The 15,462-nt window shown below is 44.3% G+C and overlaps 1 protein-coding gene across 2 annotated transcripts in view; it reads left to right on the top strand.

Annotated features, from left to right (window-relative positions):
* Positions 1 to 15,462, top strand: part of cnbd1 (cyclic nucleotide binding domain containing 1) — a 222,977-nt gene that overhangs the window by 189,734 nt on the left and 17,781 nt on the right. For both annotated transcript variants that reach the window (XM_068030845.1, XM_068030844.1), the window contains one exon: positions 8,407 to 8,466. In XM_068030845.1, coding sequence (XP_067886946.1) covers positions 8,407 to 8,466 — 60 coding nt within the window. The remainder of the gene's footprint in view (positions 1 to 8,406; positions 8,467 to 15,462) is intronic.

Genomic DNA, 15,462 nt, shown 5'->3' with positions numbered 1-15,462 from the left:
CTACTGCTGCTGATGGCCCACAGCGCCTCATCGATGCCTAATTTTGAGCTGCTATATCTGTTCTAAATCTATCCCATTTAGCACGGTGATAGTGCCACAGAACACGATGGTGGGTATCCTCAATGTGAAGACGGGACTTTGTCTCCACAAGGACTGTGCGGTGGTTACTCCTGCCAATACTGTCATGGACAGATGCGTATGTGACAGGTGGATTGGTGAAGACGAGGTCAGGTAGGTTTTTCCCTCTTGTTGGTTCCCGCACCACCTGCTGCAGACCCAGTCGAGCAGATATGTCCTTTAGGACTTGGCCAGCTTGGTCAGTAGTGGTGCAACCGAGCCAATCTTGGTGATGGACATTGAAATCCCCCACCCAGAGTACATTTTGTGCCCTTGCCACCCTCAGTGCTTCTTCCAATTGGTGTTCAACATGGAGGAGCACTGAGTCATCAGCTGAGGGAGGGCGGTAGGTGGTAATCAGTAGGAGGTTTCCTTGCCCATGTTTGACCTGATGTCATGAGACTTCATGTCCGAAGTTAATGTTGAGGACTCCCAGGGCGACCCATTCACTTACCTTCCAGGACAGCAGCGGAGAGGAGCGGACCTGCGGTGAAAACACAGAGCGAGAGAAGAGGATAAATTGAGCCCAAGGATCACGTCCCAGTCACTTTCCTTCCGGGAGAGCAGTGGAGAGCAGTCCAGGCACACAGGAGTTTGAAAACAAAGTGAGCAGTGACGTCACAGGAAAGCTGCAAGGCGATTGATTGGTGAGTAAATGCTGTTAGGGAATAACTCTAAATAGCTGGGTAAGTAACTAAAAGTAAAGAGAAAGGTCTACAGTTTTTAAAAACGAGTAGGTAATTCTTTTTTAAGAGAATCAAGGTCCCTCATGTAAATAATCTAATTTTTGGGTAATTTAAGGGGATAAATTAAGGGTAAGTCATGGCAGGGCAGCTCGGCAGTGTTGGGTGCACCTCCTGTGCAATGTGGGAAGTCAGGGACACTTCCAGTGTCCAGGGCGAACACGTCTGCAGAAAGTGTCTCCAGCTGCAGCTACTCAAAATCAGTGTTTCGGATCTGGAGCGGCGGCTGGAGACACTGTGGAGCATCCGCGAGGCTGAGATCATCGTGGATAGCACGTACAGGGAGGTGGTTACACCGCAAGTAAAGACTGCTCAGGCAGAAAGGGAATGGGTGACCGCCAGGCAGAGTAGAAAAACTAGGCAGGTAGTGCAGGAGTCCCCTGGGTCCATCTCCCTAGCTAACAGATTTTCCACTTTGGATAGTGTTGGGGGAGATGGCTTCTTAGGGGAATGCAGCAAGAGCCAAGCCTGTGGCACCATGGGTGGCTCAGCTGCACAGGAGGGGAGGTAATGGAGTGGGAGAGCTATAGTGATAGGGGATTCTATCGTAAGGGGTACAGATAGGCGTTTCTGTGGCCGCAAACGTGACTCCAGGATGGTATGTTGCCTCCCTGGTGCTCGGGTTAAGGATGTCACAAAGTGGCTGCAGGACATTCTGAAGGGAGAGGGTGAACAGTCAGAGGTAGCGGTACACATTGGTACCAATGACATAGGTAGAAAGAGGGATGAGGTCCTACAACAAGAATTTAGGGAGCTAGGTAGCAGATTAAAAAGCAGGACCTCAAAGGTTGTAATCTCTGGATTACTCCCGGTGCCACATGCTAGTGAGTATAGGAATCGGAGGATAGAGCAAATGAATGCGTGGCTGAGGAGATGGTGCAGGAGGGAGGGCTTTAGTTTCCTAGATCACTGGGTCTGTTTCTGGCAAAGGTGGGACCTGTATAAATTGGATGGCTTGCACCTGAACCGGAACGGGACCAACATCCTTGCTGGCAGGTTTGCTAGTGCTATGGGGGGGGGGGGGGTTAAACTAATTTGGCAGGGGCATGGGATAAAGAGTGGAGGTACAGTAGTGGGTGATGCACAATCAAATATAGAAGGGAAACTGAGTCAGTCTGGAAGGCAGAACAAATATAGACCTGTTAAGGCACAAGTGAAAAATGCAAGACTGGATTGTATCTATTTTAATGCAAGGAGTCTTACTAGTAAGGCAGATGAATTGAGGGCATTGATTAGCACATGGGATTATGATATTATTGCTATAATAGAGACATGGTTGAGGGAGGGGCAGGACTGGCAGCTCAATATTCCAGGGTATAGAATCTTTAGGTGTGACGGGGAGGGGGCAATAGAGGAGATGGCATTGCACTGTTGATCAAGGAGTCAATTACTGCAGTAAGGAGGGATGATATCTTAGAAGGTTCCTCAAATGAGGCCATATGGGCAGAACTTAAAAACAAAACAGGGGCAATCACTTGACTGGGAGTGTACTACAGGCCTCCAAACAGTCAGGGAGAGATAGAGGTGCAGATATGTAGGCAAATCTCAGAGAGGTGTAAAAATAATAGGGTAATAATAGTAGGGATTTCAACTTACCCAATATCAACTGGGATAGTCTAGTGCAAAAGGCTTAAAGGAGGCAGAATTCTTAAAATGCATGCAGGAGAGCCTTTTGAGCCAGTACGTAGAAAGTCCTACAAGAGAAACGGCAGTACTGTATCTAATCCCAGGGAATGAAGCCGGACAAGTGGTAGAAGTGACAGTGGGGGAAGCATTTTGGGGATAGTGACCATAATTCTATAAGATTTAAGGTAGTTGTGGAAAAGGACAAAGATGGACCGTAAATAAAGGTACTGAATTGGGGAAGGCCAATTTCAATATGATGAAACAGGATCTGGCCAAAGTGGACTGGGAGCAGCTACTTGTAGGAAAGTCTACATCAGACCAGTGGGAGTCATTCAAAGAGGAAATAGTGAGAGGTCAAAGCCAACATGTACCCGTTAAGGTGAAGGGTAGGACCAACAAGTCCAGGAAACCCTGGATGTCAAGGGATATAGAGGATTGGATCAGGAAAAAAAAGGAGGCTTATGGCAGATTCAGAGCGCTGAAAATAGCAGAGGCACTAGAGGAGTATAGAAAGTGTAGTGGGGTACTTGAAAAAGTAATTAGGAGAGCAAAGAGGGGACATGAAAAAACACTGGTGGGCAAGATAAAGGAAAATCCTAAGGCATTTTATAAGTATATTAAGGGCAAGAGGATAACCAGGGAAAGAGTAGGACCCATTAGGGACCAACGTGGGAATCTGTGTGGGGAGCTGGAGGACATAGGTGAGGTTTTAAATGATTACTTTTCATCTGTATTCACTATGGAGAAGGACGATGTAGGTGGAGAGATCAGGGAGAGGGATTGTGATATACTTGAACATATTAGCATTGAAAGGGAAGAAGTATTAGCTGTTTTAGCGGGCTTAAAAGTGGATAAATCCCCAGGCCCAGATGAGATGTATCCCAGGCTGTTATGTGAGGCAATGGAGGAAATAGCAGGGACTCTGACACAAATTTTCAAATCCTCTCTGGCCACAGGAGAGGTACCAGAGGATTGGAAGACAGCGAATGTAGTACTATTATTCAAGAAGGGTAGCAGGGATAAACCAGGTAATTACAGGCCTGGGAATCTAACATCAGTGGTTGGGAAACTATTGGAAAAAATTCTGAGGGACAGGATTAATCTCCACTTGGAGAGGCAGGGATTAATCAGGGATAGTCAACATGGCTTTGTCAGGGGGAGATCATGTCTAACTAATTTGAATGAATTTTTTTGAGGCAGTGACTAGATGAGGGTAAAGCAGTTGATGTAGTTTACATGGACTTCAGTAAGGCTTTTGATAAGGTACCGCATGGGAGATTAGTTCGGAAGGTAAGAGCCCATGGGAAATTTGGCAAATTGGATCCAAAATTGGCTTAGTGGCAGGAGGCAGAGGGTGATGGTCGTGGGTTGTTTTTGCGAGTGGAAGCCTGTGACCAATGTTGTACCACAGGGATCGGTGCTGGGACCCTTGCTGTTTGTAGTGTACATTAATGATTTAGATTGGAATCTAGGAGGTATGATCAGTAAGTTCGCAGATGACACGAAAACTGGTGGTGTTGTAAATAGTGAGGAGGAAAGCCTTAGATTACAGGACGATATAGATGGGCTGGTAAGATGAACGGAGCAGAGTATGACTATGTCAGGCTGTTGCTTGACTCGTCTGTGGGACAGCTCTCCCAATTTTGACACAAGCCCCAGATGTTAGTCAGGAGGGCTTTGCAAGATCGACAGGGCTGGGTTTGCCTAGGTCGATACGGGTGGTCCGACCAGTTTCATTCCTTTTCTCAGACTTTGTAGCAGTTTGATACAACTGAATGGCTTGCTAGGCCATTTCAGAGGGCATTTAAGAATTAACAACGTTGCCTAGGGTCTGGAGTCACATGTAGGTCAGACTCAGTAAGGACGGCAGATTTCCTTCCCTAAAGGACATTCGTGAACCAGATATGTTTTTACAACAATCGACATTGGTTTCATGGTAACCACTAGACAAGCTTTTAATTCCAGATTTATTAATTGAATTCAAATTCCATCATCTGCTGTGGTGGGATTTGAACCCATGTCCCCAGCGCATTAGCCTGGGGCTCTGGGTTACTAGTCGAGTGACATTACCACTACACCACCGCCTCCCTGAACAAAACAATCTGAACAAAGGAAACTATGAAGGTATGAGGGCAAGTTGGCTGCGGTGGATTGGGAAAGTAGACAGGCAATGGCCAGTATTTAAAGAATTATTACATGGTCTACAACAAATATACAGTCCTCTAAGACATAAAAACCCAACAGAAAAGCTGAATCAGCTAACATGCAGGTGCAGCAAGCAATTAGGAAGGCTAATGGTGTGTTAGTCTTTATCGCAAGAGGATTTGAGTACAGGAATAGCGAAGTCTTGCTTCAATTGTATAGAACCTTGGTTAGGCTGCACCTTGAGTACTATGTTCAGTTTTGGTCCCCTTATTTTAGGAAGGATATTATTGCCATAGAGGGAGTGCAGCAAAGGTTTACCAGACTTGTTCCCAGGTTGGTGGGACTGTCCTATGAAGAGAAATTGGGGAAACTGTGCCTGTATTCTCTAGAGTTTCAAAGAATGAGAGGTGATCTCATTGAAACCTACAAAATACTTAAAGGGATAGACAGGGTAGATGCAGGTAAGATGTTTCCCCTGGTTGGGGGCTCTAGAACCAGGGGACACAATTTCAAAATAAAGGGGAAGCCACTTAGGACCAAGATGAGGAGTAATTTCTTTATTCAGAGGGTTGTGAATCTTTGGAATTCTCTTCCCCAGAGGGCAGTGGAAGCTCAGTCATTGAGAATGTTTAAAGCAGAGATTGACAAATTTCTAAATATCAATAACATAAAGGATAGTGTGGGGAAAATGCATTAAAGTGGATGATCAGCCATTTCGTATTGAATGGTGGAGAAGGCTTGATGGGCTGAATGGCCTACTCCTGCTCCTATGTTCCTATGACAGAAAGCAGAGAATATAAATAAATGGATGATTTTCAGGATGGCAGGCTGTTACTAGTGGGGTACCGCAAGGATCAGTGTTTGGGTCTCAGCTGTTCCCAATCTATATAAATGATTTGGATGTGGGAACCGAATGTAATATTTCCAAATTTGCTAATTACACAAAACTAGGTTGGAATGTAAGTTATGAGGAGGTTGCAAGGAGGCTTCACGGGGATTTGGACAGGCTAAGTGAATGGGCAAGAGCATGGCAGATGGAATATAATGTAAATAAGTGTGAAGTGATCCACTTTGGTACAAAAAACAGAATATTTCTTATTTGGTGAGAGTTTGGGAAGTGTTGATGTCCAAAGGGTGTCCTTGTTCATGAGTCACTAAAAGCTAGTATGCAGGTGCAGCAAGCAATTAGGAAGGCAAATGGTGTGTTGGCCTTCATTGCAAGGGGATTTGGGTACAGGAGTAAAGATGTCTTGCTGCAATTGTATAGAGCCTTAGTCAGACCGCACCTGGAGTATTGTGCACAGTTTTGGTCTCCTTATCTAAAGGAAGGATATACTTGCCATCGAGGGAGTGCAACAGACGTTCACCATGGGCTGGCGATTTTGACTTATGAGGAGAGATTGCAGAAACTGGACCTGTATTCTCTAGAGTTTCAAAGTATGAGAGGTGATCTCATTGAAACTTAGAAAGTTCTTACAGGGCGTGACAGGGTAGCTGTGGAAAGGATGTTTCCTCTGGCTAGTGAATCTCGAACCATGGGACACAGTCTCAGAATAAGGGGCAGGCCATTTAACACTGAGATGAGGAGGAATTTCTTTACTCAGAGGGTGGTGAATTTTTGGAATTTTCTACCCCAGAAGGTTGTAGAAGCTCAATCATGAGCATGTTCAAGACAGAAATTGATAGATTTCTGGATACTAATGACTTCAAGAGATATGTTGATCGTGGAAAAAATGGCGTGGAGGCAAATGATCAGCCATGATCTGTTTGAATGGCGGAGCAGTCTTGACAGGCCAAGTGGCCTATTCCTGTCCCTATTTCCTATGTTCCTATGTAGAGCCAGGGTAAGACAGTCAGTATGGTGCCTGGTATATTGAAAGAAATTGAAGAGATGGTATCGAGGTGTGTCGCCTCTGCTATCAGTCATCATGAGACGAATGAACCACTCATGGCATCATCTTTTCCATCTCGACCATGGGAATATCTAGGTATAGATCTTGTCAAGCATAAAATTCAATGTTCTTAATAGTAGTTAATTACTATTCGAGGTGAATTGAAGTAAAGCAACTGGAAGGTTAGAGTTCAGAAGCTGTAATCACATCCTTGAGAGAAATCTTTGCTATGCTGGAATTCCAGATATTGTGATATTTGACAATGGGCCGCAATCTTCGAATGAATATTTCAGAGAGTTTACTGAAACATATGGCTTTATTCGCATGGCTAGTTTGCTGAGGTACCCTCAGGCTAATGGCGAAGAAGAGGGAGAGGTGTAAGGACTGTGAAAGAGTTGTTGAAAAAGAATGAAGATCTTCACTTAGCACTACTAAGTTATTGATTGACACCACTTCAGAATGGTTTAGCCCCATGTGAATTGTTGATGGGAAGAAAGTTGAAGATCCAACTTCCTATACTCCTAACAACCTCAAGCCACAAGTGAATTCAGAAGACTTGAAAAAAGTGAGGGAGAGAGAGGTTAGAAAACTGTCTAATCAATCAGAGAATTATGACAGACGTCACAGAACCAGAGACATGTCAGACATCCAACCTGGAGAATCAGTTCGGGTTAGAGACCAAAATCAGTCTGGAGAAGTGATAGAACAATCACCATATCCACGATCATACATTGTCCAAACTGACCAAGGGATAATAAGAAGAAACAGAAGGTTATTGGTGGTGATAGCAGCAAATACAAGAGGACCAATCATCTCAAGAAGTTGATGAACCAATGATGCTGCAATCAGTCATCAACCCAGAGGACAACCCGAGTGAAGAACTTGAGTCATCAAATAGTTCTACTGAAGTACAAAAGAATAAGAAACAGGAACTAGAAAACCTCAAACCCCTTTGAAAGAAAGAAGAACGTGTTATGGCAGACTTGTAAAAACGCCACAGCAGTTACCAATCTGAAAAGAGATGTCAGAGACTTCGGGGGAGATGTCCTATAATGCAATATTGAATTGTTAATGGGCAGGAAATGCAAATAGTCTGTGAGCATCGTCACAGGAAGTGATAACAGAACTTGTACAGAACCTCATGTCAAGTGTAAGTGGAAGCCATAGATTCAAGATGTGTATAAATAAACTCCTATTCCTGTAACCATCAGTCTCTTAGATATTCTGTAATAGACCTTAATAGTTATCAGAATAGTACAGTAATGTGACAGGTAATAGTTACAGGTGAGTGTTGGCATTTTAACATTGCCAGTCCCATTAGAAATGTTTATATAACAAAGTTTCAATTGAATATACAGCCTATGGAAGATTTTTAAATAAAATCTATATGGATTTGTAACAAGTTTAGCTGCTTAATGTAATCCCTTGGTTTATTTATTCACTATCATAAATCACAGTTTAACACCTTGTCCTTAAAAAATTTGGCCAATAGAAATGGAGCAGATAGACCTTCATATGCCCCATTGCCTGGTGTCCAGCAATTTGAATGTTGTGATACATTTTAATTATTCTTTTTGGTAAACCTACAGCACTAATGTCTATTGATTCTGCTTTTAGATCCTTGGTTCTTTTTTTAAAAAACAGCAAACCTACATTGTGGCGGAACTACCCTGCTATTTAGGAATATAGCTTGCTGTCTCTATCTATCTGTTTCATACTTTACTACTTTGCGAGAGTAATTGCACAATTATAGTTGGGCAAACTATTCTAGAAATTGTCAAGTCCACAGCAAATAAATTAAACTACCTTTGCAAATAAATTTATCTATTTAACTCTTTACATAAAGGTATATGTTTTATTGGAGATTTTTTATATCCTTGCAGGAAGAGGTCAACAACAGATATATTTTTCTGGAAAAAAAGCGAGAATGGAAGCAGTTTAAGGTAAATATGCATTTAATGCTATTGTTTTAGATCAGGACACTTCTTGAGAAAAAGCATATTATCAAGCTTTATTTTTAATGCTGCAAATTTTTGAGTGTTTATGAGATGCCTACTGAGAGCTGCTGAGTCTCATAGTTCTCTAGAATTCCTTTGCATAACTTTAATATAGGGGTCCTAGATGAAGGGCCAATGCTTATAATGCGAGATGAAAGCAAAGATACAAATCCAGGAAAGGTGACTAGGCAATTTTCAAAAATAAGTTTAGGTAAAAATAAGTTTGAGTTTTAAGAGCATCTAGATTTTAGGATGCAGGCAGGACTTTGGGAGGTATGCTGTGACTCGATACAGATCAAACTTAGAGTCATAGAGTTTTACAGCACAGAAACAGGCCCTTCTGCCCAACGCACTTGCGCCGACCATCAAGCACCTGTCCAAAACTAATCACACTTCCCCGCACTTGGCCCGTAGCCTTGTATGCTATGGCGTTTCAAGTGCTCACCTAAATACTTCTTAAATGTCATGAGTGTTGCTGCCTCTACCACCCCTTCAGGCAGTGTGTTCCAGATTCCAACCACCCTCTGGGTGAAAAAGTTTTTTCCTCAGCTACCCTCTAAACCTCCTACCCCTTACCTTAAATCTATGACCCCTGGTTATTGACCTCACTGCTAAGGGAAAAAGTTTCTTCCCATCTATCCTATCTATGCCCCTCATAATTTTGTATACCTCAATCAGGTCCCCCCTCAGCCTTCTCTGCTCCAAGGAAAACAATCCCAGCCTATCCAGTCTCTCTTCATAGTTGAAATGCTCCAGCAACATCCTGGTGAATCTCCTCTGCACCCTCTCCATTGCAATCACATCCTTCCTATAGTGTGGTGCCCAGAACTGTACTCAGTACTCCAGCTGCGGCCATACCAGCATTTTATACAGCTCCATCATAACCTCCCTGCTCTCATATTCTGTGTCTCAGCTAATAAAGGCAAGTATCCCGTCTGCCTTCCTAACCACCTTATCTACCTGTGCTGCTGCCTTCAGTGATCTATGGACAAGCACCCCAAGGTCCCTCTGACCCTCTGTACTCTCTAAGGTCCTACCATCCCATTGTATATTCTCTTGTCTTGTTAATCCTCCCAAAGTGCATCACCTCACATTTCTCAGGATTAAACTCCATTTGCCACAGCTCCGCCCATCTTACCAGCCCATCTACATTGTCCTGTAAACTAAGGCCTTCCTCATCACTATTTCCAACACCACCAATTTTCATGTCGTCTGTGAACTTACTCATCATACCTCCTACATTCACGTCTAAATCATGAACGTATACAACAAACAGTAAGGGTCCCAGCACCGATCCCTGTGGTACACCACTGGTCACAGGCTTCCAATCGCAAAAACAATCCTCTACCTCCTTTCTCTAAGCCAATTTTGAATCCAATTTGCCAAATTACCCTGTATCCCATGGGCTGTTACTTTCTTAAGCGGCACAGTGGCGCAGTGGTTAGCACCGCAGCCTCACAGCTCCAGCGACCCAGGTTCAATTCTGGGTAGTGCCTGTGCGGAAATTGCAAGTTCTCCCGTGACCGCGTGGGTTTTCGCCGGGTGCTCTGGTTTCCTCCCACAGCCAAAGACTTGCAGGTTGATAGGTAAATTGGCCATTATAAATTGCCCCTAGTATGGGTAGGTGGTAGGGGAATATAGGGAAGGTGGGGATGTGGTAGGAATATGGGATTATTGTAGGATTAGCATAAATGGGTGGTTGATGGTCGGCACATACTCGGTGGGCCGAAGGGCCTGTTTCAAGTGCTGTATCTCTAAATAAAACTTAACCAATCTCCCATTCGGGACCTTATCAAAAGTCTTACTGAAATCCCTATAGATGACATCAACTGCTTTACCCTCATCTACACATCTAGTCACCTCCTTGAAAAATTCAATCAAATTTGTTAGACACGATTTCCCCCTGAAAAAAGCCATGCTGACTATTCCTGATCAATCCCTGCTTCTCCAAGTGGAGATTAATTCTGTCTCTCAGAATGTTTTCCAATAATTTCCCTACCATTGACTTTAGACTGAGAGGCCTATAATTACCTGGTTTATCCCTGCTACCCTTCTTGAATAACGGTACCACGTTCGCTGTCCTCCAATCCTCTGGCACCTCTCCTGTGGCCAGAGAGGATCAGAAAATTTGTGTCAGAGCCCCCGCTATCTCCTCCCTTCCCTCACGTAGCAGCCTGGGATACATTTCATCTAAGCCTGGGGATTTATCCACCTTTAAGCCCACTAATACAGCTAATACTTCCTCCTTTTCAATGCTAATTTGATCAAGTATATCACAATCCCCCTCCCTGATCACTATACCCACATCGTCCCTCTCCAAAGTGAACACAGATGAAAAATAATCGTTCAAAACCTCACCTATGTCCTCTGGCTCCACACATAGATTGCCTCTTAGATCCCTAATGGGTCCCACTTTTTCCCTAGTTATCCTCTTGCCCCTAACATACTTATAAAACGCCTTGGGATTTTTCTTTATCTTGTCTGCCAGTGATTTTTCATGCCGCCTCTTCGCTCTCCTAATTACTTTTTTAAGTACTCTCCTACACTTTCTATGCTCCTCTCGGGCCTCTGCTATATTCAGCACTGTGAATCTGCCATACGCCTCCTTTTTTTTCCTGATCCACTCCTCTATATCCCTTGACATCCAGAGTTCTCTGGACTTATTGGTCCTACTCTTCACCTTTACGGGAACATGCTGGACCTAAACCCTCGCAATTTCCTTTCTAAATGACTCCCACTGGCCTGATGTAGACTTTCCTATAAGAAGCTGCTCCCAGTTCACTTTGGCCAGATCCTGTTTAATCATATTGAAATCTGCCTTCCCCCAATTCAGTACTTTTATTTCCGGTCCCTCTATGTCCTTTTCCATAACAACCTTAAATCTTAGAGTTGTGGTCACTATCCCTGAAATGCTCCCCCACTGACACTTCTACCACTTGTCCAGCTTCATTCCCGAGGATTAAGTCCAGTACCGCTCCTCCTCTTGTAGGATTCTCTACGTGCTGGCTGAAAAAGCTTTCCTGAATGCACAAAGAATTCCGCCCCCTTTAAGCTTTTTGCACTAATACTATCCCCTCCAATATAGGGGAAGTTGAAATCCCTTATCATTATTACCCTATTAATTTTGCACCTTTCTGAAATTTGCCTACATATCTGCTCCTCTATCTCTCTCTGACTGTTTGGAGGCCTGTCGTACACTCCCAGCCAAGTAATAGCCCCCTTTTTGTTTTTAAGTTCTACCCATATGGCCTCATTAGAGGAACCTTCTAAGATATCATCCCTCCTTACTGCAATAATTGACTCTTTAATCAACAGTGCAATGCCACCTCCTCTTTTACGCCCTCCCCTATCACGTCTGAAGATTCTATACCCTGGGATATTAAGCTGCCAGTCCTGCCCTTCCCTCAACCATGTCTCAGTGATAGCAATAATATATTCCCATGTGTTAATCAACACCATCAATTCATTTGCCTTACTAGTAAGACTCCTTGCATTAAAATAGATACAATCCAACCTTGCATTATTTGCTTGAGCCTTAACAGGTCTAGATTTACTCTGCCCTCCAGACTGACTTAGCTTCTCGCTTATATTTGATTGTACAACACCCCCTACTGTGCTTCCACTCTGTATCCCATCCCCATGCCAAATTAGTTTAAACCCCCCCCCAACAGCACTAGCAAACTTCTCAGCAAGGATGCTGGTCCCATTCCGGTTCAGGTGCAACCTGTCCATCTTATACAAATCCTACCTTCACCAGAAACAGGCCCGGTGATCCAAGAAACTAAAGCTCTCCCTCCTGCACCATCTCCTCAACCATGCATTCATCTGCTCTAACCTCCTATTAATGTACTCACTAGCCCGTGGCACCGGAAGAAACCCAAAGATTACCACCCTTGAGGTCCTACTTTTTAATCTGCTACCTAGCTTCCTAAATTCTTTTTGCAGGACCTCATCCCTCTTTCTACTTATGTCATTGGTACCAACGTGGACCACGACCTCCGGCTGTGCACCCTCACCCTCCAGAATACTTTGTAGCCACTCGGTGATATCCAAGACCCTTGCAGCAGGGAGGCAACATACCATCCTGGAATCATGTCTGTGACCACAGAAACACCTATCTGTTCCTCTAGCCATAGAATCCCCTACCACTATTGCCCTTTTGATGCTTTTTTTCCATCCCAGCACAGCTGAGTCAGCCATGACATTCGGTCATGACTCTGGGCGCATTCTCCAGAGGAATCCTCTCTATCATCGGTACTCGGAACTGAATATCGGTTAGGAAGTGGGATGTCCTCTGGGGACTCCTGCACTACCTACCCTGACTTCTTTGTCCATCCAGCAGCCACCCAGTCACCCCCCCCGCCCCGACTGTGCTCGCCGAGGCACTTGCTTGACTACCTCCTGAAACGTGCCATCCATGTAGTCCTCCACCTCACGGATGCGCCACAGTGAGTCCAGCCGCTGCTTGAGCTCCGAAACCCGAAGCTCAAGCTTCTGCAACCGGAGACACTTTCTGCAGACATGTTCGCCAAGGTCACATGGCACGTCCATGACTTACCACATTGCACAGGAGGCACATTCCACTTGGCCAAGCTGCCCTGCCATTACTTACTTTTACAATGAAAAAAAAAATCTTGCTATTTTAATAACTTACCAGCTATTTACAATCAACTTTTATTCCCTGTACCTTTGAGGCTGAGAAAGAAAAAAACCAAAGAGCACCTTCCACTGCCCCCAGCCAACGAAAATACCCACACTTAACTTACAGCCTCACTCCATGCAAACAGCACTAGTATAGCCAGTAAATACTAAAAATTTACAGGTAGCTATCCTCGGGCTTTAATTTAAAAGGAACCCTTTTTTTTAACTCCGATCAATCTCAGATATCCCCATGCAACAACAGCTGCTGCCCACTGACCAATCAGTGCACAGAATTTCAGTGATGTCACTGTTCATTTTTTTTTACACCAAATCCAAACAGAGCACGTGCAGAAACAGTCAGAGTGTCCGCAGCCGCCGTCTCGACTTCAGGTTATTTATTTATTTTTATTTATTTAGAGACACAGCACTGAAACAGGCCCTTCGGCCCACCGAATCTGTGCCAACCAACAACCACCCATTTATACTAATCCTACATTAATCCCATATTCCCTACCACATCCCCACCATTCTCCTACCACCTACCTACACTAGGGGCAATTTACAATGGCCAATTTACCTATCAACCTGCAAGTCTTTGGCTGTGGGAGGAAACCAGAGCACCCAGCGGAAACCCACGCGGTCACAGGGAGAACTTACAAACTCCGCACAGGCAGTACCCAGGACTGAACCCAAGTCGCTGGAGCTGTGAGGCTGCGGTGCTAACCACTGCACCACTGTGCCACCCAGATTAGTGAAGGGCCTCAAGCCCCACTATCTTACAGGTCTGCCCGGGTCCTGACTCCTTCCAGGTCGACTGCAGCCATCCCTGACTTCAGGTTAGTGAAAGGCCTCGAGCCCTGCTCTTTCTTTTATAGATCTGCTTGGGTCCCGACTCCTTCTTGGTCCACTGCCGCCGTCCCCAATTTCAGGTTAGTGAAGGGCCTCGAGCCCCGCTCTTTCTTTTATCGGTCTGCTCTACTCTGTTTCAGCAAAGGCCTGGATTTTCTGATTGCTAATTTTTGGCTCTAGTGTTAACCAAATTATCTTAATATTGACATTGCTTAACCAGTCCCTCAGAGCCACCTTAAATGCCCTTGTCTACAATACAATGAAATCTATACTCTTCCAGCCTGGTTGTTCCCTCTAGTATGGCCCCCATCTTCACTGCCTAAAGCCCAATGGCACAACCTTGAGCGTACCTATCACATAACTGGTTTAACCATCTATTCCCAACTTTGGCTGGGCTACATGAACTGCTATCAGGTCTCACTCTTTTCTGCCAGAATTGCCCACTATTTCAGTATCATCGTGAACAGCAAAGATAATCCTTGGCTTCTTTTCTCCACTACCAAACATCTCCTTAAACTCTCTCCCCTGCCCTCTCCAACTTCACCTCCAAAAGCAAATATGAAAAGTTCTTAGACTTCTTTGTCACTAAGATTGTGTCCGTCTGCCCAGCTATATCTGTTGCCTCCCCACCATCGCTCCAACCCACTCCCCTTTCCCACCAAGCCAAAACTACCTCCAAGCTCCTTCCCACCCTAGATCCGATCCTGCATCATATTCTAATTTCTCTCCTATCTGACTCCATGCCCTCTCCAAATTCATCCTGTCATAGACTCAATTTATACTGTCTCAGCTCCATTTTCACTAAACTGCTGACCACCCCACTTCCCTTCCTGTCCCCTTTGCTAGTCAATATTGTAAATGGTTTCCCCTCCTCAGGTACTGGCTCCTTCTCTTTCAAGCCAGCTGTCATCACCTAATTGTTTTGAAAATTATGATCAGTAAATTAAAAATACAGTAAAGTGAATTTGTATAATATTTTACCGTACGCTTCATTTGGACCATTAAAAGGTACATTTTGCATGGTCAAATTAATGACATGGAGCTTTACTTGAACAGGGTCACAGGTTGGACAATTGGGCATGGAGATAAGTGCGCTTAATTTGCAGTAATCCTAATTTTTCTGGTTATTAACATAAATACCTAAGAAATCAGGAATGCTGTTCATTAGCTGTGTTGGCCTTCATGACCAATTCACTGTTCTGCTCTCTCATTAATTTCCATTGTAATATCCAGCCTAAATCCTAGATTTTCTGCTTCACGTAATTAGGTTGCATCTCTGCAGTTGGAGGAACAACTTCCATCCAGCAACAGGTGCACCTCAGATCTCAGATAATCCTCCAGCATTAGGGTTATTTAAATACTTAGAGTGGGATACCTGGTCTTCTCCAGATTGGTGCAGATCTTTGCTGTGACAGCTGTCCATGCTTTTTGTAAAGGGAGGCAAATTTTTTT

This window comes from Heterodontus francisci, chromosome 5, assembly GCF_036365525.1.
Source record: "Heterodontus francisci isolate sHetFra1 chromosome 5, sHetFra1.hap1, whole genome shotgun sequence".
Taxonomy (NCBI): Eukaryota; Metazoa; Chordata; class Chondrichthyes; order Heterodontiformes; family Heterodontidae; genus Heterodontus; species Heterodontus francisci.
Note: the sequence above shows the minus strand (reverse complement) of the source record. Positions and strands in the feature narration are given on the sequence as shown.